This window comes from Lontra canadensis, unplaced genomic scaffold, assembly GCF_010015895.1.
Source record: "Lontra canadensis isolate GAN:19392208 unplaced genomic scaffold, GSC_riverotter_1.0 scaffold87, whole genome shotgun sequence".
In the NCBI taxonomy this organism is placed as follows: Eukaryota; Metazoa; Chordata; class Mammalia; order Carnivora; family Mustelidae; genus Lontra; species Lontra canadensis.
This window is the reverse complement of record NW_022631081.1, coordinates 4,358,793-4,379,943: the sequence shown is the minus strand read 5'-3', so window position 1 is coordinate 4,379,943 and position 21,151 is coordinate 4,358,793. Positions and strand designations below refer to the sequence as shown.

General features: G+C 38.2%; 1 protein-coding gene across 4 annotated transcripts in view; it reads right to left on the bottom strand.

Moving 5' to 3' along the window:
* Positions 1 to 315: 315 nt before the first annotated feature.
* Positions 316 to 21,151, bottom strand: part of HORMAD2 (HORMA domain containing 2) — a 92,440-nt gene continuing 71,604 nt past the window's right edge. For all 4 annotated transcript variants that reach the window (XM_032883383.1, XM_032883385.1, XM_032883382.1 and 1 more), the window contains one exon: positions 316 to 1,272. In XM_032883383.1, the coding sequence (XP_032739274.1) occupies positions 1,168 to 1,272 (105 nt within the window). In that variant the 3' untranslated portion in view covers positions 316 to 1,167. The remainder of the gene's footprint in view (positions 1,273 to 21,151) is intronic.

The following is a 21,151-nucleotide window of genomic DNA, read 5'->3' as shown; positions in this document are numbered from 1 at the left end:
CAGGCAGGCTTTCTCATACTTTCCTCTCTGTTATGATAACCCGTAGCCTTCTGCTGGCTAAAGTACATGTCTGGCCCCAGAGATTCTCCTCTTAGTCTGGGTCAGAGGTCCAGGATTCTTTCATGTGCATTAGAATCCTGGGAGTCCTCCACAGGACCCCACCCCCTGAGATTCTGATTTCAGAGAAATGAAATAGGCCCAATAATCCATATTTTAATGAGCATTCCAGGTGCAGATGTCCTTACTCCATTTGAAAAAACACCAAACTAAGTGAAGAAAAAAAAAAGATGAGTTAAAAACAAACAAACACCTTGTGTTTTGGTTTTATTTAACTGGAAAGCACATACATTCAACATTTAACCTATTGGTCCTGTCCATTTAAATTAAATTTTTAAATTATTTGTTATTAAATAATAAAAACATTTTAAGTCCTATATTATGTGTCTAATACTAATCATTGAGTTTATCAAATGTCCCAAAATAAGGAGGGAACTAATAACATCACCCGCAGGTTACAGACTGATAAACTGAAGTGTTTGTCAGAAAGCATTTAACATGAGACTTCAGAAGGCCTTTCTCAGGTGGCCAACAGAGCGGGGTGGAGGGCCAGATTCAAGGAACTTTACAGGGAGAGGACATTTTGGTCCAACACTTCGTTGATCAATCTCGTAATTGGAGTTAACATAAAAATCACACCTGCATAAGCACCACCACATACAACCTATGCAATTCTGTGGGAATTCTAATAAAGCGATACAGGGATTCCAGTACACAGGTTACAACAAGTTACAACATTTCACAGTAGACTAAATACCTGGGGAGTTTAGTTATGCAAGGAAAACCCTCCTTCCTTTTGAGAACAACAGCTTATTTCTTTTCGAAATAGCTGCTGTGGTTCTTTTACAGATATAAAGGGCGTCTCGTCTCTAACTCAGCCTTGAAGTACTGCTATCCCAAGGCAGCCCTGGTGACTTGTTTCCTTTTGGCAAAGTGAACCCATGTCCTACCCAGTAATTGAGCACTTAGTAAACTGACCAAAAAAGTTGAGCAACAAATTCAGTAAAAGGTTTTGGTGATAGGAACTTACTTTCCTACTTAAGACACTTCATGCATGTTTGTTGCAAAATAAAATCATTTTAGAGTAAATGCAGTGAAGACATCCAACTTTCATTTTCTGTCAGGGATGAAGACTTTCACTGGTTCACTGACCTTCCTCTTCTTCCTGGAGATCTCAGAACTTTGCTGACTGTACGCAAAATTCATTCTTTGAATCTGTGAGAATCACCAGAGAGGCACATTTCAGCAGAGGTTTTGACGTCTGCATAAGGCATATACAAGACAGGTAGACAAGCATTAATCCTTCTAGCTGCATAACGGATCTAAACCTGCTTTCCTGTGGGTTGGTTTGGCCTTGCTGCCAGTATCAGAGTCTGGCATTCCAAGTTTCAGGAGTTGAGGTCCTGGAGGCAGCCAGTTTCAGGGACAGTTTCTTGGCTCTCTTCGGTGAATTCAGCACATCCAACTCTTAAGGGAAGAGTTGTCAAGGTGTGGGGCCAACAAGGAGCAATTAGGGTCAGGAGAGATCTAGGGCACTGATTGCTTTAGAAGCAAATATAACTGCAGTCCCAATTTCAGTAAGCAGAAATATATAGCCTTTTTAATCATGAGTTCAGATTAATGAATTAGGAAGGACCATGGCCGTTCTTTCTGCTGGAAGAGAAGTATACATTATTGATGAAGTTAATCAGCAAATCATCATGAATATGTATTTTCCCATTGGGTTCAGCTTTGGTAAAGACTTTAAAGCTTATTTTTGCTTAACTAAGTAAACAAATGGTTGTATTATAATCTGTCAGACAATCCCTAATGCCTAGAATTCCAAGAAACACAGAGTTTTTCTATTTTCCAGCCACTAGATGGGAGGAAAGGTTTTTCAATGTCCTCTGTTCTTTCTTTGGTAGGAAAATGGAATAAAACATACATTTTTAAGCAAGACACATTAGAATATCTAGTAGAGTTTCCAACATTATCCTTTTTTCTGTTACAGATACAGGCTATTGTTACTATTGATATGTTACTACTACAAAATAGCAGGAATGTCAATAAAACACTTAAGTACCATTTAGAACCACAGACTGGGTCTACGAATGGCTAATATAAGTTTAGTTTTAGTTTTTTAGTTTTAGAAAGCATTTGAATTTCTGATCTCAAAAGCCACAAATTCTCTTTGGCTTAAACTAACATACCGATTATATAGAACAATAAAACTCTGAGAAAATAAATAGAGCTGCTCATCAAATAACTGGTTTGCTTATATATGTAAAAATTTGAAATGGCCTGCTGTAAAGGAAAAGAAATAGCACCATAAAACCCAAAGCACAAAACCCGATTTCTTTATCTACGAGATGAATTTGTTACAGTGTGACTGTAAGAAAGAGCACTTGGTAAAATTCAGTTTTTCTAGAAATGTTGCTTGGGCATACTTTCCACTCAAATGAAATTTCCCAAACTTCAATCAAGTTTGGGTATATGGAGAAGAAAGGAAGAAAGATGGATGTACAAATCCTAGAGTGACAAGTTGGTCTGATGGTTTAATAGTTTTGTTTTCTTTTTCTTCTTTACTCAAAAGTAAACCGGAGTTTTATTACAAGTTTCAGAATTGTAAATTTATTGCAGTGAGTTAATCAAAACATCTTTAATAATGTATCCAATCTCAAGGCAACCAGTGAGGACTGGGAACTCTCAACGGTTTATGGGAAACTAGTGGGTTCAAAAGCAAGTATGTGATCAGTCAGAGGCCACTTTCTAACAAAGACGAATAATCCATATGAACTATATAAACAAAAATATTTATCCATACAAACATTTTTTGGGTGTATTCCAACTGGCTGAGTTTGCATATTTGATGCCAAAGCCAACCAGGCAATCAAAGGGCCAGTGATCAGGCCGTCTAGATTATCTTGGTGATTTGAGCAACAATGGGGGATCATCAAATGATTTCTATTGCATGTCATATTATATTTTAAACAGCCTTTAAAGTGTTCCTTGTATATGGGCTAACAAGAGGCTACTATGATCCATTTACCAACAGAACCTCAGAAGTATCTATATGTAGGTCTGAAAAAAACCCTGAAGATATGTTTTCTGCTATATGGTATTTCCCTACTTCCCATTTTTTGTTCGGTAACATATTCTTTTGAGAAGCCAGAGAGCAGGTTTTGCCTTAAGCACAGACAAGTTACCTAGCTGACTTGGTAGCAGTATTTGAAAGCATGAAAAGGGGTCCCTTCATCTAAATTATTCCATTCATCGTGTATTCCTTTATTCATTTACTAAAAAAACACATGTTTGTTACCAGAATGTTCTCCCAGAGTTCTGTCTTTGACCATCTTTTCTCCTTCTCCACATTCATGTATGGCTCCTGGGAATCAGTTACCATTTATAACAAAGACTTACACTTCTATATATTCAGCCTAGACCTTCCTTTTGAACTCCAGATCCATGTGTGTAATCAATTGCTTACTAAAAGTATCCACATGGAAAGTTAAGAAAACTCAAATGCAATTTGTCCAATTTAGAATTTGTCATCTGCTTCTCTATGCCAGCTCCCAATCTTTGTTCTCACTCTTGGTGAGTCCCCTGGGGGAGTCCACGTTAAAAGCCTGGGACTCATCCATGGCTACTCCATCGTTCTCACCCTAACATGTACCTAATCACTAATTCCTGTTGATCCTACCTCCTTAATAGTGGTCAAATCCATCCATTTTTCTCTATTGCCACTGTTTCTACTTTAGCCCAGGCCAATATCATCTATCCCAAGTACTAAGTCTTGAACTCCCACTACTACTGCTTCTCAAATCTATTCTCTACTCTGGAATCTAAGTGGGCTTCTATTAAATCTGACCATGTCATTTTTCTGATTTGTCACCCATCCACTAAGGATTTTCCATTGTCCTTGGGATAAAATCAGACTCTGTATGGCCCTTACCCCCCTTTGCTGCTTCATCTTGCCCCAGACTCACTGAGCCACTCACAGTTCTCCAAATGGCTCTTCACACTTCCCTTTGGACTTTGCCTTTAATGCCCACTCCTGTGCTCTCCTTTTCTCTTCCTCACCATGCCTAGGGTCAGCCCTGGACTTTATTCTGCCCGCTGGCCTTCTGTGACACCTCTAGGGCTATGTTTTGTTCTTACCCAATTGTGGCAATTACTACATAGTATTATTAGGCCTACTTGCCAGTCTTCTCATCTTCTCATCCAGAGGATAAACTCCTCTGGGTTAGTGACAGTATCTTAGTTATTGTTGTATTCCCAGTTCCTGACATCTGGTAGATGCTCTTAAATTACTGGCTGAATGAATGAATGCATTTTGAAGCTGAATTTAAGTCAGGTACTGTGCTAGGTACTAGGACCATATCTCTAGTGATAAAAAGATGAATAAGACCCAGTAGTTTTCAAGGATCAAATATTATAAGGCAGGGGCATTAAGCACATGAGTATAATACAATACGATATAACAGATAGCTATTCAGTAGCCACAATAAACATTCATTCATCCAGCAATTATTTCTTGAGTGCTAGCTCTGTGCATGGTACTACTGTAGGTGCTCGGGACACATCAGTGAACAAAGGAGATAAAAATCCCTGCCTTGTGGATTTTACAATCTAGCTGTGCTACTTTCTGCTTAATAATTTCCAATGGCATCTCACTGTTTTTAGGACAAAGTCCAAAGTCAATACCTTGGTTTTCCTATACACCATCAGTGATTTTTTTTTATATTTCTTTTTTTTTTTTAAGATTTTATTTATTTATTTGTCAGAGACAGAGGGAGAGAGAGTGAGCGAGCACAGGCAGACAGAGGCAGAGGGAGAAGCAGGCTCCCTGCCAAGCAAGGAGCCCGATGTGGGACTCGATCCCAGGACGCCGGGATCATGACCTGAGCCGAAGGCAGCCGCTTAACCAACTGAGCCACCCAGGCGTCCCAAAGGGTCTTTTTTTTATATTTCTAGGGAGGGAGAGGTATCACAGGTTGGCTATAAGACCCTGATGAAGGCTATGGCCTCTCTTCTCAGAATGCTCACACCTGCAACTCACATACTCATCCACTATTGCAAGCTACTTGAGGGGGCTTCCAGGCCCATGAATACCTCTCAGTTAGAATCACTACATCCCAGGGCCTAGCTCTGCCCAGCAGTACCACCCTCACCTCCTCACTTGATCTGTCACTCTCTGTCCTCTCAGTTTTCTCATAGCAGACTTCTTCCTGATTCTAGACCTTTGCATACGATGCTCCTTCTACCTAAAATGCTCTTTCCCCTCAACCTCCTTTGCCTAGTAAATTTGTATTCATTCTTCAGATCTCAGATGAAAAGTTATTTCCTCAAAGAAATGTTCTCTACCTTCATTCCAGTTAAGTTAGGTCCCCCAATCTTAAGTTCTTACTAAAGTTCCAGGAGATCAAGGACATGCTTGTCTTGGTCATGACTTGCACATAGTAGGGACTCAATAAATATTTTTCAATGAATAAATGGATGAGTGAATCTTCAAAGAGTAATCTGCAGTGTAGAAAGGTACAGGAGGCATCAAGTAAGTGGCCGCAGGCTGATGAGTCATACTACTATAGCAGTCAGGTGATAACTTGGGTGACAGTACAGATAAAGAGAAGTCAACAGTGAGAGAAATATTTAGAAGGTAGAGTCAGAAGGATAGCCAAATGGATATGACAGTAAAGAACAGGTAGGTAAGCCAATAGTGACTCCCATCTTCTGGGTTAGCTAAATTCATGGATGAAGGTACTGTTCTCTCAGGTAGAGAAAAATGGGAGTTTTGAACTTGCAGAGTTCAAAACTCTGGACCACATGTGTAATCCCAAGTGGACATATTAAATAGGCAGCTGTATATGGAAGTTTGGAGCCCAGGAGAGAGGTCTGTGATGAGAATGTAAATTTGAGAGCCATCAGCATATGGAGGCTAATTAATACCAGGGGCGAGGAAGAGTTTGCATATTGAGAGATCAGAGCGTGAGAAGGGAAAGGGGCCAAGACATAGCCTTAAGGAACTCTAACATTTAGAGATTATGTGGAACATAAGCCAACTAAGGAGACTGAGAGAGAGAGATAAGAGAAGACGAGCTGTCTATCATGCAAAGAAAGCCAAGGAAGGAGAGTTCTAAGAAGGAGTGGAGAAAATAAGAGAAATAATGATGGTGGTCAGTAGTGTCAGTTGCTGAGAGGTCAAGAAAGATGAGGACAGATATATCCACTTGATTTAGCCACATGGAAGTTACAAAGTGCATTGAATTTGTAGGGGCAGAAGTCACCTTGAAGTCAGCTGAAGAGTACATATGAAGTAAAAGAAATTAAGAGCAAGTATGTAAAACTTTATAAAGGTCAAGACAGAGTGGGGCGGCTAGATGGCTCATTTGGTTAAGGATAGGACTCTTGATTTCGGCTCATGTCATGATCTCAGGGCTGTGAGATCAAGCTCCGTGTCAGGTTGGTTGCTGGGCATGTAGCTTGCTTAAGATACTCTCACTCTCCTTCTTCCTTTACTCCTACCCTCTTAAAAAAAAAAAGTCAACAGGGAGTAACCAACTCAGCCTGGGAAATTTAGAAAAAGCCTTCTTAGCAAAAGAGGGACACGGAGCTGGGTCTTAAATAATGAGTAGGAGTTTACTAGACTGGAGATGGTGAAGGGGTGGGGTAAGAAAGTTCATTCTAGGCAGAAGGTTCAGCATGTTTAAAGACACTAAATCATGAAAAGACATGGAAGATATATTGGACAGCGAGAAATGTCCCTTTATTAGATCGGCTCTTAGGGTTAAGTGTTATTTATCCAATACACTCCTTTTTAAAAAATTTTTTTAAATTTAAAAAAAAAGATTTCATTTATTTATTTGAGTGAGTGAGAGAGAGTGAGAGACAGAGAGACAGAGCACAAGCAGGAAGGAGGGTCAGAGGGAGAGGATACAAGCAGGCTCCCCACTCCTAGGCTCCTAGGACGCTGAGATCGTGACCTCAGCCAAAGGCAGACACTTAACCAACTGAGCTATCCAGGCACCCCCTCTAATACACTCCTGTTAAAAATATAAATTCCCCTGGAATTATTACTCAATATGATATTAGTGTAAATTAACTCATCAAATGGTCTCCAAGTGGCAGCCTGCTAAAACCTGAGCCTCGCAGGCTTTGGAAAGCAGACAGGTAAGTTTCAATATAGGAAGGATACAGTACTTACTTGGCATTAGGAGGTAAATCTGTGTAGGGAGCCAAGGGGGGGAGGAGGGAGCCCCAGGCAAGCAGGAAATACTGTGAGTACTTTATGTGCTTGGGGTGAGATGAGCATGCAGTGAATTTTGCTTACTTCAAAATTATTTGTCAGGTCAGATCTGACAAAATGTTTTCCCTTTAGAAAACCAGTCCTTACCAGTATAGATTTATAATCAAGTGTTAAGCATGGAATCTTTGGATCTGGATGTTCCCAGATTAAGAAAGAACTGTTATGGTTCAGAAAGGGTGTGTGTCCCTATAAGTAAATTATAGCACTCATGCTAGTTTTGATTCTTCTCCCTAAACATTTATCCTTTTTTTTTTTGTACAATGAAAGATAAGTCAACAGGGATTACAAAATAAATGCTATTAGCATAAATGTAGTTCAAGTTAACATTAAGATGAATGAGCAGTAAGAAAGTGAATTTTTTTAAAAAATTTTATTTATTTATTTGACAGACAGATCACAAGTAGGCAGAAAGTCAGAGAGAGAGTGGGGGAAGCAGGATCCCTACTGAGCAGAGAGCCTGACGCAGGGCTTGATCCCAGGACCCTGAGATCATGACCAACCCCGAGATCATGACCTGAGCCGAAGGCAGAGGCCCAACCCACTGAGCCACCCAGGCACCCCAAGAAAGTGAATTCTTAAAGAGAACACTTCCCTCCAACTCCAGCAGAGCTATGAGCTCTTTTATATGTTGGGAAGTGCCTCATGTTTTAGTGGGATTTATGAAGGGTTTGTTCATTTATTTGCTTTCTTGCTTTCCTGATTTTTGTCACCAGGGTTCTGGACATGGCTATCTCTACTTAGGAGATAAATATGTATTCTTCTTTGAGTCATAACCATATATTTCCATTAATCTCCAAAAGTTATTATATCAATTCTCCCTTTCTCCATATGTTCTAAAGCATCATATAACTTTAAGAGCTCTAGAATTAATTAAGTTATTAAACAACATTTTTGGGGTACCTTCTCTGTGCCAGATAATACTGTTCATGAACAGTACAAAGGTGCTCAAGACACACTCCCGTGTGTGGATCTGGTAAGGGGAAACACACTGGTTACAGATGAAATGACAGTCATGTATAGGGTACAGCAGAGGTTCCAAAAAGATCTTATTAGCTCTTCCTGGGGAAGCCTGGCAAGGCTTCAAAGGGGATGTGAAGCTTACACTAATTAGCGCAAGATGAGAAGAGCTTCACCAGGCAAATGACATTAGAAATTGAAGTTGCAGGGAGAACATTCTAGGCCAAAGGAGCACAGGCACAGGGTTACAAAGCAGAGTACCTCCAGAGAACTGGGAATAGTTCTCTGAACTTGGTACTTTCTACAGCCGTACTACCCGGAATGTGATCAATCTCGTCTAATCTCAGAAGCTAAGCAGAGCTGGGCCTGGTTAGTACTTGGATGGGAGAATGAGTGACAAAAGGATGGAGTGCATGAAGTTTTGGACTTTGTACTGTAGTGGAATGCCACGGAAAGGATCTAAAAGCAGATTTGTTTCAGATAGATTCTATGGCCGCAGAGTAAAGGGTAGACTGGACCGGAATAAGACAAGGAGCAATGAGGCTATTTCAGAGAGAACTGATCTGGGCAAGAAAAAGAGAAGCAGTGAAGTTAGAGAGGAGAGGACTAATAAGGCAGAGGACTGAAGAGAGAGAGAACAAATGCTTGAGCCAAACACTAACATAACTTAGTTATGTTGGTGTTTGAATGAATTACTTAGTGAATGAACACTATGGCAAATAAAGGAGTAAAAAGTGACAAAAATTCTCCAAGTTTCTGGTAATGGCACTGACCAAGATAAGAAACAGAGGAAGCTGAGGGAGTGAGTGTTGGTAGCATCGTGGGAAGGATTCTGAATTAGAAGTGAGATATCAAAATGAAGATGTCCACCCAGGGCATTGACTATGTGACCTTGAGCTCAGGATGGAGGAAAGTGCATCACAAGCACATACAGAAAGATATATTCGCTTTGGACAAAAGATGGGATATTACTTGAGGCCTGGAAGGAAGTAAAAGTAGATATAGATATGTGTACATTTTTAAATATGGGAATAGGAAGTCGAATGATTCATATTTGATGGCCATAATTATTTCTACAAAGTAGAATTTAGGTCACCCACTTAGAAAGGGAGGGACTTGGTCTTGGGTGGTGCTTAAGTGGTACTTGAGTGGTGAAAGTTTGAACAATGAGAAAAGCAGCCAATAAATAGACATTTAAAACTAATGTTAACTGTTGCTTAGAACCTGGATAGCTTTAAGATATCTCACCTCAAAATTAAAACATCTGACATATTAATAATTTTGCTTTTTTGCATTTAAATGCTTACAATAGACCATATACTGCAGTAAGAACATCACAAAGACGATCTTGTTTATTCCCTACAAATAAGTGTGTGAGTGCAGGAAGGGGTTTTTATTCCTCTTTGACAGATGTAGAAATTGAAGTTCAGAGAAGTGAAATGACTTGTTCAGTTCACACAGTAAGTGTAAGTCTTAAACCCAAGTCTCCTGATTTCAAATTTAGTGTTCCTTATTATTTATTTCTTCATTTCAAAGGGGAAAACACAAGTTGAAAATTGCAGGAGATCTCTATATAGGGTTCTTAGGCTTCTTCTGGGGTTGACCCTTTTTGGCATAACTTAGCAGGACTCAAACTAAAGACAGCCAAAGCTGAGTTCTTTTTTTTTTTCCTTTGTAACCAATTTTTCCTCATGACTTTTCAATTTCTATTAATCACCATTTCCCAGTCACGAAAGGTGGAAAACATAGTCACCTTAGATTCTTCTCTCATCTAATGCCTACACAGAATTCTTGTAATGAGTAAATGGAATAGCACAGATACAGCACCTGGTACAGCATCAGACATATACAAGTCATTTAGTGACTGACAGCTGTTACCATTCCTACTGCCACAGGCATCTTCTACTCCAGCCAAAGTGGATCGCTGTAGTAGGCTGAAAAATCGGCTGCCTGAAGATGTCCATATCCTAATCCCTAGAACCCATGAACATTACCTTTTATGGTAAAGGGCGGGGGCAGATCTTTGTGGGTACGATTCATGATTTTGAGATGGAGAGGTTATCGTGGATTATCCAGGTAGACCCTACATATAATCACATGTATAGTTATAAGAGAGAAGCAGAGGGAAACGTGAACATAGATAAAGATGACAATGTGACCACTTAAGCAGAAACTGGAGTAATATGGCCATAAGCCAATGAAAGCCAGCAGCCATAAGAAGCTGGAAGAGGCAAAGAACAGAATTTCCCCTAGAATCTCCAGAAGGAATTTGGATTTACCCACATCTGTATGTCAGCCCAATGACACTGATTTTGGACTTCTGGCCTCTAGTCAAAGAATAGATTTCTAATGTTTTAGGCCACCAAGTTTGTGGTAATTTGTTACAGCAGCCCTATGAAACTAATAGTTACATTCTCCAAACACAGCTCATTCTTTTTCCTCTTCACTATTTCTTACACTTCAGAAAACAGAAATCTTTTATGACTTTTTCTCTTTTAAACTTAGAATAATTCCTTCAAGGTTAATCTCTAAAAGTCTTTCTTTCTTTCCTTCCTTCTTTCTTTTGTCAGAGAGAGTGTGTGTGCAATGTTCAGCACAAGCAGGGGGAGTGACAGGCCAAGGAAGAAGCAGACTCCCTGCTGAGCAAGGAGTCCCATGCAGGACTCAATCCCAGGGCCCTGGGATCATGACCTGAGCTGAAAAAAAAAAAAAAAGCCACCCAGGCGTCCCACTCTCTAAAAGTTACTTCATCCATAAAGACTTTCCTACTCCTTTAATCAGATATGACCTTTCTTTCTTAAGCAAATCCCATCGTGTTTTCGTAATTGTATTTTTCTGACAGCGTAAATGTTTGTAAACAATTTGTCCTTTACATGGGTCTGGGTTTAAGTTCTTCAGGAATTCATTTGTATTAATACTATGGTTTTTAGACTCTGCACTGCAATGCTTTACTCAGTTTCCTTCACCCAGTAGGTATCAATAATTCTTTCGCTGCCTACTTCTACTATCTACAGAAGTGCTCAATTACACAGTTACTCATGTATCCTAAAGCGCACAATTACAGTAGCCATTAGGTCATTAGCCACATGTGACCATTTAAATTTAAATTAATCAAAATTAAATAAAATTTAAAATTCAGTTCCTCAGTTTTCTTAGCCACATTTCAATGTTCAGTACCATATATTAGACATCACAGATATAAAACATTTTCATCATCACAGAAAGTTCTATAGGACAGAACTGCTTTACAGTGGCAATCTGGATATAATCTAAGTAAACAGGAAACTTTCCAGGGGCCATGGTGACAATAGAAATACAGAAACTAGAAATAAGTTTTCTTCAAAATGTAAAAATGTCAATTTTCCCGAGATTATTTTATCAAGTCAATGCAATCCCATTCAAAATTCCAATGGTATGTCTGTTGGAACTTAGTAAGCTGATTCTAATAGTCACCTAGAAGAGAATTGCCCTTCCAGACAGCAAAACATAATACAGTTAGATCAATTAACGCATTACAGTAGTAATACGGGAGTACACATATGGATCAGTGAAATAGAACAGCAAGTCTGAAGACAAACCTATGTATGTATGGGGCTATAACTTATGATAAAAGTGTCATTCGAATTAGCAGGAAAGGGCAGAAAATTCACATAGTACCAACACAATGGGAAAACATTCTCACACCAAAAAAAAAAAAAAAATCCCATCTAGTTTAAGAAGGCAAATGTAAAAAGCAAAATTATAAACTTATTAGAAGAAAATATAGAAAATGTTGCTTATAACTTCAGTATTGGAAAGACCTACTCAAGCAAGACATAAAATGATAAAACCATAGAAAGACATACCATGTTCCTAAACTGAAGATTTAATATTGTTAAGATATCAGTACTACCCCAAAATATCTATAGATGGGGTACAATCACTGTGAAAATCCTAATGACATTTTTTGGAGCAGAAATTCATAAATTCATATGGAATTTCAAAGGCTCCCAAAATGCCAAAATAATCTTGAAAAAGAAAAACAAATTTGGAGGACTTTGGACACTCACACTTCAGATTTCAAAACTTATTACAAAGTTACAGCCATCAAAGCATGTTGTACTGGTGTAAAGACCGACATATAGGTCAAGAAATAGAATGGAGAGCCCAGAAAAACACTTTTACCTATATGACCAAATGGTTTTCAGCAAGGGTGTCCAGAGCATTCATGAGGAAAAGAAAGTCTTTCAGTAAATGGTGCTGAAAAAACTGAATACCTGCATGTAAAAGAATGAAGTTGGATCCTTAAGTCATATACAAAAATTACTCAAAATGAATTGAAGAGGGGTACCTGGCTGGCTCAATGAGTAGAACATGCAGCTCTTGATCTCAGGGTTGTTGAATTCAAACCCCATGAGGGTAAAATTTGCTTAAAATAAATAAATAAATAAATAAATAAATAAGAAAATAAAAGAGAAAAGCTTAAAAAAAAAAAAAAGGATTGAAGACCTAAACATACGAGCTAAAACCACAAAACTCACAGAAGAAAACACAGGGGGAAGCACATGACATTGGATTTGACAAGAATTTCTTAGATATGACATCAAAACAGAGGCAACAAAAGAAAAAACAGATAAACTGGACTTTATCAAATTTAAAATTGTACATCCAAGAATACTACCAAGAGAGTGGACAGACAACCCATGAAATAAGAGAAAATATTTGTAAGTCATTATATCTGTTAAGTGATTAATAATCCAGAATATATAAAGAATTCATACAATTCAACAACAATAAAACAACCTGATTAAAAACTCTGTGAAGGGGTGCCTGGGTAGCTCAGGGGGTTAAAGCCTCTGCCTTCCACTCAGGTCATGATCCCAGGGTCCTGGGATGGGGCCCCGGATCCGGCTCTCTGCTCGGCAGGGAGCCTGCTTCTTTTCCTCTCTCTCTTTGTGTGCCTCTCTGCCTACTTGGGATCTCTATCAAAGAAACGAATAAAATCTTAAAAAAAAAAAAAAAGAATGGTAACATTTATTAAAAAACAAAACAAACAAACAAAAAACTCTGTGAAGGACTTTGAATAAGCATTTCTTCAAAGAAGATACACAAATGGCCAGATAAGCAAATGAAAAGATTCTCAACATCACTAATTATTAGGGAAATGCAAATCAAAACCACAATCACATATTATTTCATACCCATTAGGATGGCTATTATTTTTTTAAAAACCAAACAGAAAATAAAAGTATTGATGGGGTACTTGGGTGACTCAGTTAAGTGTCTACATTCAGCTCAGGTCACCATCACAGGTCCTGAGATAGAGCCTTGCATTGGGCTACTTTCTCAGCAGGGAGTCAGCTTTCCCTCTCCCTCTGACCCTCCACCCCTATCTTCATGCTTTCTGTCTCTCTCAAATAAATAAATAAAATATTTAAAAAAAAAAGAAAAAAGAAAAAATGGAAGAGTATTAGGGATGACATGGAGAAACTGAAACTCTAAGCATTGCTGATGGGAATGTAGAATGATACATTTTCTATGGAAAATAGTATGGGGGTGCCTGGGTAAATTCAGTCAGTTGAGCATCTGACTTTGGCTCAGGTCATGATTTCAGGGTCCTGGGATAGAGCCCTGTGTCTGTCAGGCTCTGTGATCAGCCAGGAGTCTGCTTGTCTCTCTCCCTTTGTCCCTCCCCAAATGCTAAAAAAAAAAAAAAAAAAGAAAGAAAGAAAGAAAGAAAGAAAATAGTATGGAAGTTCCTCTTAAAATTAAAGATAGAATAACCATATAATCCAGCAATTCCACTTCTAGGTATATACCCAAAAGAACTGAAAGCAGAAACTCGAACAGATATTTGTACACCCATGTCAATAGCAGTATAATTCATAATAGCCAAAAGATAGAAGCAACCCAAATGTCCATCAATGGATGAATGGATGAACAAAATGCAGCATAAATAGACAATGTAATATTATTTTGTCATAAAAATGAAGGAAATTCTGACACATGCTACAACATGTGTGAACCTTGAGGACACTATGCTAAGTGAAAATAAGCCCAGTCACAGAAGAATAACTATTGTACGATTTCACATTATATGAAGCACTTAGTCAAAGTTGTAGAAGAAAAGTAGGATGGTGGTTACCAGGGGCTAGGGAGAGAAATGGGGAGTTATTTAATAGATATGAAGCTTCAGTTTGGGAAGATGAAGAAGTTCTATAGATTGATGGTAGTGATGGTTTTACAACAATGGGGATGAACTTAATGCTACTGAACTGTACATTAAAAATAGTTAAAATGATAAATAAATTTTATGTTATATATATATTTTACCACAATTTTTTAAAGTGGCATTTTTCTTAAAGATAATTTTTAAAAAGATGATTTAGTGGTGCCTGGGCAGCTCAGTCAATTGAGTGTCTGGCTTTTTGTTTTGGCATTGGTGGTGATCTCATGGGTTGTGAGAGCAAGCCCTATGTCAGGCTCCATGCTCAGCGGGGAGTCTGCTTGAGATTCTCTCTCTTCCTCTCCCTTTGTCCCTATCCACCCTGTGCTCTCTTTTTCTCTGATAAATAAAAATAAATCTTTTTTAAAAATTAATAAATAAACCCAAAAAACAAAAAAGGAAAAGAATGTAAGATACAATTACAAGCCACATACATAACTTTAAATTTTCTAGTAGATGTATTTTAAAAAGTAGAAATAAAAAAAAAACAAAGTAAAAAGAAACGTGAAATTAAGAATGGTAATCATTGCTTTTATTTGATCCTATATATCAAAAATACTATCATTTCAATATGTAATCAATGTAAAAATTATTGGGATAGTTTACATTCTTTTTGTCTTATACCAAATCTTCACAATCCAGTGTCTATTTTACTCTTATAGCACATGTCAACTCAAATTAGTCACATTGTACGTGCTTAATAGCCACATGTAGCTAGTGGCTACCATATTGGACAGTACATCTTGTGTGTGTGTGTGTGTATGTGTGTGCGCGCACGCCTATGTGTATTTTAAATGTAAAGTCGAAGGTGTGAAATATCTTTGTGGGTAGTTTTTGACTTATTTATGAGAATGTATTCATGTGTAACTTATATAAGGTTATACTAAAAATATGAAGTTCCCTATTAATTTGCTTATAAATTCTGTTAAAATTTGTCTTATTACTTGATATGTTTACAACCAACATGCTTTTTATTTCTTCTTCTTGCTTTCCTTTATTTCAATATGGTGAAAGTTTCATTATGAAATTACTTCTGTTTGTAAACTAGAAAGGTAATAAAGGAACATAAAGTAGACTACATATAAGACAAAGAATATAAATATAACCTTCATAATTTTTCATATTTATTACATGGTAGAATTATAATATTTGATATATTAATAAATAAAGTATATTATTAAAAATTAAAAAATAGGGGCGCCTGGGTGGCTCAGTGGGTTAAGCCGCTGCCTTCGGCTCAGGTCATGATCTCAGAGTCCTGGGATCGAGCCCCGCATCGGGCTCTCTGCTCAGCAGGGAGCCTGCTTCCTCCTCTCTCTGCCTGCCTCTCTGCCTGCTTGTGATCTCTCTGTCAAATAAATAAATAAAATCTTTAAAAAAAAATTTAAAAATAGTAATTAAAAACTTCAAGTTTATTTGGCTTACCTTTATAAATTATAAAATATTCTAAAATATTTAGATACTTTTCAATAGAAAAATGTCAGGTACTTTCCTACTTTCAAATGCCTTAGTGATTAACTATTAATTCTGTGGTAGCTAAAGGCAGACACATAAAACACACAGAACAGGGGTGCACTGGCTCAGTAGGTAGAGCATGCAACTCCTGATCTTGGGGTCATGAGTTTGAGCCCCAAGTTGGGGGTAGAGTTTACTTTAAAAAAAAAAACACATATATAAACACATTCAAGCACATACTTGAAGAAATTATAAAAAATGAAAAAGTTGGGGGTGCCCTGGTGGCTCAGAAGCATCTGCCTTCAGCTCAGGTCATGATCCCAGAGTCCTGGGATGGAGCCCTGCCTCAGGCTCCATGTTCAGCAGGGAGTCTGCCTCTCCCTCTGCCTGCCGCTCCCCCTGCTTGAAGGCTCTCTCTCTGTGTCAAATAAATAAATGAAATCTTTTTAAAAAATGAAAAAGTTGTTTCTTGGTTTGTGGCATGTAGGAGGAAACCTACAGGCAATGACATGATGGTGTTATTAGATGTACTAAACTTGACATGGGTTTGCTGATTCTTCAAAAAAGAGATGAAGAGATAATAGATACAGAATTGGAAATGTGATAACTTGCTTCTTAATATTTGCTATGTAGGTCAATTGCTTGAATCTGAGTCTCTATAAAGTGTTTTAGCAGGTGTCGAAAGGAACCTAGTTTAACTGTAAGTACAGAAATGACTATAGAGATAGGTCCCATAAAATGAACAGAAAAGGGCCACTCTGGTATGAAGAGTGTCTCAAGTGGAAGGTCTCTATAGGTGTGACTTCCAAATCTCAGTTTATAACTGCCTAATCTCACTGGCAGGAAGGAGAGGGTGAAGGACATGGCACTTAGGGCCTCTGCTCCCAACCCCCAATAGCTCTTCCATACAAGGTGGAGGCAGAATGGCAAAAACACATTCACTCAGAAGTCACTTTAAATTGGCCCTGAGTTCATTCGAAGAGGAAAAGAAAAAAGTAAAAGAAAACCTCAAAAGAGAACTAGTTGGGTGTTGAGAGGAAGGATAAGTTTTATATGAGGGGCAGACGGCTAAACTTAATTTTTAAAAAAAATTTCAACTAACATCTACACCCAACATGGTGTAGATCCTGAGATCAACAGTCACATGCTCCAGCGACTGAGCCAGGCAGGCACCCCCTAAGATTAATTTTTATATTACTTTTCCAGCAAATGGTGAAACATTTCAGTTTCTAACACAAAATAAAAACAATCATACCTCTCTTTCTGATCTACTTTGATTTTTTAATATATTTTAATCCTTTCAGAATTTTCTATGGCATCAGTTCAGTTCACATCTACTTTGTATTCACATCTACTTTTTGTATTTGGTTTTATTTATCTATTTTATTAACTAATACAATCACATAGTAAGAAGTTCAAAAGGTAAAATAAAGTTAGACAGTGAGATTTTCCCTGCCATCCCTGAACCACTCAATTCCCCCCCGCAAGAAAGCAACCACTGTTATCAGTTACTCTTGTTTTCATTTTTAAATCTACTGCACCACTAAACTGTTGTAAAATTCCCAGAATCATTCTCTCCTAATTGCTTTACTAAAACTGGACCAGGCCTGTCCACAGTAAGAGTACACAAGGAAGTGGAGGGTTGTGCCCAAATAACAGACCTATCTGTGGGGGCACTCTTGGTCTCATATCATATGAAGGTGGGCCTTCTTCCCATTGCTTCCAGTTATCCTCACCAACTAGATGCCACATGTTTTCCTCCTGCCTAAAGGAATTGAGAGAGAACCAAAGAGTGGAGGGGTAAAAGAGGAGGGTCAGGAAAGCAGAGATTCAGAATACCATGCTAAGTGCTGCGATGGTGATGGGAGCCCTAGGAAGGCACGACAGGGACAGACAGCAGTGTTTCAAGGTAGTGAAGAGCACAGATGTGTAAACAATGAAATCTAACCAATATCTAACACAGGTAGATGAAGTAAGGGCTAAATAAAGTTAAAAGCAGTATGCTGTAGGAATGTGGAGGGAAAAGAAGAATAGGGGGAAGGACTTCATAAATTAGCCCATGGCTGGTTGAGCACGTCTGACAAGCTTCTTCTCGAACTGCACACGTTTTCCCTGACTCATGAAAACCTAGGGCTGGGAGAATGCCAGACCAGTGTGCTGCAGCTCAATCAGTCCGGGAAGCCTTTCGGAACCAATATGGAGAGGAAAAATTAGTTTAGAACTTTGCACACATGCAAAAATGTAAGGAAGAATAATAAAAGTCCCACAGAAGCTTACAACTGGTCTTCGGTTGTGAATCAGAGAAAAACCCATGAGCATTTTCAAAAGCTTCACTAATCAGGGATGCCAGGAATTGTTCCTCTCCAGGGGTTGCCATTTACAGTGTTGTCTATGTTTTCGGTATCCCTGGAATTGGGCAGTGCACAATCAACATGATTGTGTCCGCTAGGCAGACATCAGTTTTTTGACTACCACTTTCTAAGTTTCCCCATCACTAAATTTTTATGAGTTACAGGGTATTCCTTTTGGCTAACATTTCCTATGACAAGAAAAAACAAACATTTAGAATGTTATGAATATATTTTCTTAAAAACCCAAGGTTGTTGAGTATAAACTGCGGGGTAGCTATGCTACAGAATATGGCTAAATTATATACCTAAAGTATGACATACTGTACATATTTTCCAACCTATAAAGATTTTCCATGATGGGGTAAGGACTGCTCAGTTTCAAATTAAACACCATTTATTCAGAATATTATTTAGAGTGGAATAGTATTATTGTTGCCGGGCATCTGGCACATTTTTTTACTCTGAGGCTTTCAGAATTTAATGAGTAAAAGTTGAAAGTTTCTCCTTATTTTAGAACAATTTTTCTGATTTTTCTCCAGTATCTCTCTTTTCACTTCCATTATCTAATTTGGCGATGTACAGACAACCACTGATTTGGAAAACAACATGACAGTGGGTCATATAAAGATAAGATGTGAAACTGATTTTTGTGAGTGTTTAAAGTTATTCCACTATTGTTCTTAACCCCAGATACTAATATTTCTGACTAGGAAATGTCTAACTAAGTGAAATCAAGAAATATTTATCATTAGATATGGCTGTGTTTTGTTCCTTTGGGGCTTTGCATTAATTGTTGAGGATGCAGGAACCAATTTTTAAAGTTTTGTTTTTGTTTTTGTTTTTTTTAAGCGTGTGGGTATTGAGCTAATTCCTGGTGGTTTTTAGAATTTAGCCACATGTTCCCTTTTTGTGGAAACATTTACGCTGGGGATTTCCACTAAGGGAATTAGAGTTAATTGAGCTCTTTTCTGGGGGATAAAGCAGCTGAGGCCATACTTCTATTAGTGTCTTTTTCCCTGCCCTACTCTGAGAGTGTTTCCACACACATAAGACTTAATCTAACAGCTTCTCATGGAATATTATATATAAAATAAGATCATGTATTTGAAAATGTTTGGCACCCAATCTGGTACACGTTAATCACTCATTACAAATTGGTTGTATTGGGGCGCCTGGGTGGCTCAGTGGGTTAAAGCCTCTGCCTTCAGCTCAGGTCATGATCCCAGAGTCCTGGGATCGAGCCCCGCATCGGGCTCCCTGCTCGGCGGGGAGCCTGCTTCCTCCTCTCTCTCTGCCTGCCTCTCTGCCTACTTGTGATCTCTGTCTGTCAAATAAATAAATAAAATTTAAAAAAAAATTGGTTGTATCTAGTTGAACAAGTTGAACATTACCTGATTTTGGTGAATATGTGATTGCTATAAATGAAATGTCCCTTGAGCTGGCCAAGGGATTTAAAAAAAAAAATCTAACTTATCTTGGGGTATGAAAAGTATAAAGTATCTCTCAGTGATAAGCCAGATTACATATTCAATAACAAAATCTTTCATTTCAAATTTCAGCTACAAACTTCGGGTGTTCCTGTAAATGCAACAGTGGAAGATGAACTACATATGGTTGGAAATGCTTGACTGAAAATGAAGAAGGAAAAGAGGAACACAGAACCTAGAGACACTGAAAATTGAAATGCATACAAGCAGACATCCTCTCAAATCCCACCCAAGAAGCAACAAATAAGCTTGAAAAATTATTCATCTGGTTTTTCATGGTATAGCACAAAGACTCAGAACTAGGGTGCTGGGTTCCATCACTGACTTGCAAGTTTCCATCACAGTAAAAAAAAAAAAAAAGGGAGGGGGATAATATTTGCCATGTACTGAACAGTGATGCTTTGAGGATTAATGACATAATGTCTGTAAAGAGGTTGGAGCTCCTTGGAAAAAAGACACTACATAAATATAAAGTAGTATTAATGTTTAGGCTTAGTCCACAATGTGAGACCTGCTTTCTTTGGCTCATGAGGTCATCAGCAGTTTTGTAAGGTGTACTCAAACACCCACAGAGGAGCCTTGTTAGCAGCCTCGTAAGTGGACTGTAAAAGCTAATCTGACCCACCTGGTCAGAGCAGTCACGGAGGCTGTTCCCTTTTCACGGCCTCTGAGAAGCTACAGATGGAGAGTGCTAGGCTCTCTAAAAGAATGAGACGTGGCCATGAGAGAACTTCAACAGCATTTAGGGCTTCTCAGGAATGCAGTGGGAGTTTGGGAATGTTTTGACTTAGAATTAAACAAAAGTGCAGTCATATCATATCTTGATTTAGAAGAAAGGCTAAATTCGCCTTTCTCAGACAACGAAAATTTGGAATAAGAGTAGGAATGAGAAAGCTACTTCTTGGAATGGTTAGTTTATATCTTTAAAGGATTTGGAGGCAAACTGGGGTTTTTTGGTCCTGGGAACATTTTAGTCTCCAGGGGTTGCAGTCTCTTTGATGGCAATATCCTGACTCCTCATTACGGCTTCATCTCTGTGAAACGGTTATCAAGGGCAATCTTGCAGAAGTTTCAGTTCTAAAGTTTCAAAGGACAATCAATTCAATGTAGACATTGTCTTACAAAGTCTTGTGGTATAACTGAATGACATCAATGTAATTGTGATGAAACATTTGCATTTCTCAGTTTTAAAAGATAAAATTAATTTTGATTCAAGGGCCTTAGACATCAGAAACCACCATCTTCAAAATGTGAGGTTCATGAACTTATAATCTTTGGTGCTTAATAGTGATTCTGAGGCTGTGTCCATAACACTGAAACATTTTAACAAAAGATGAAAAATGTGAAGGAATTTTTT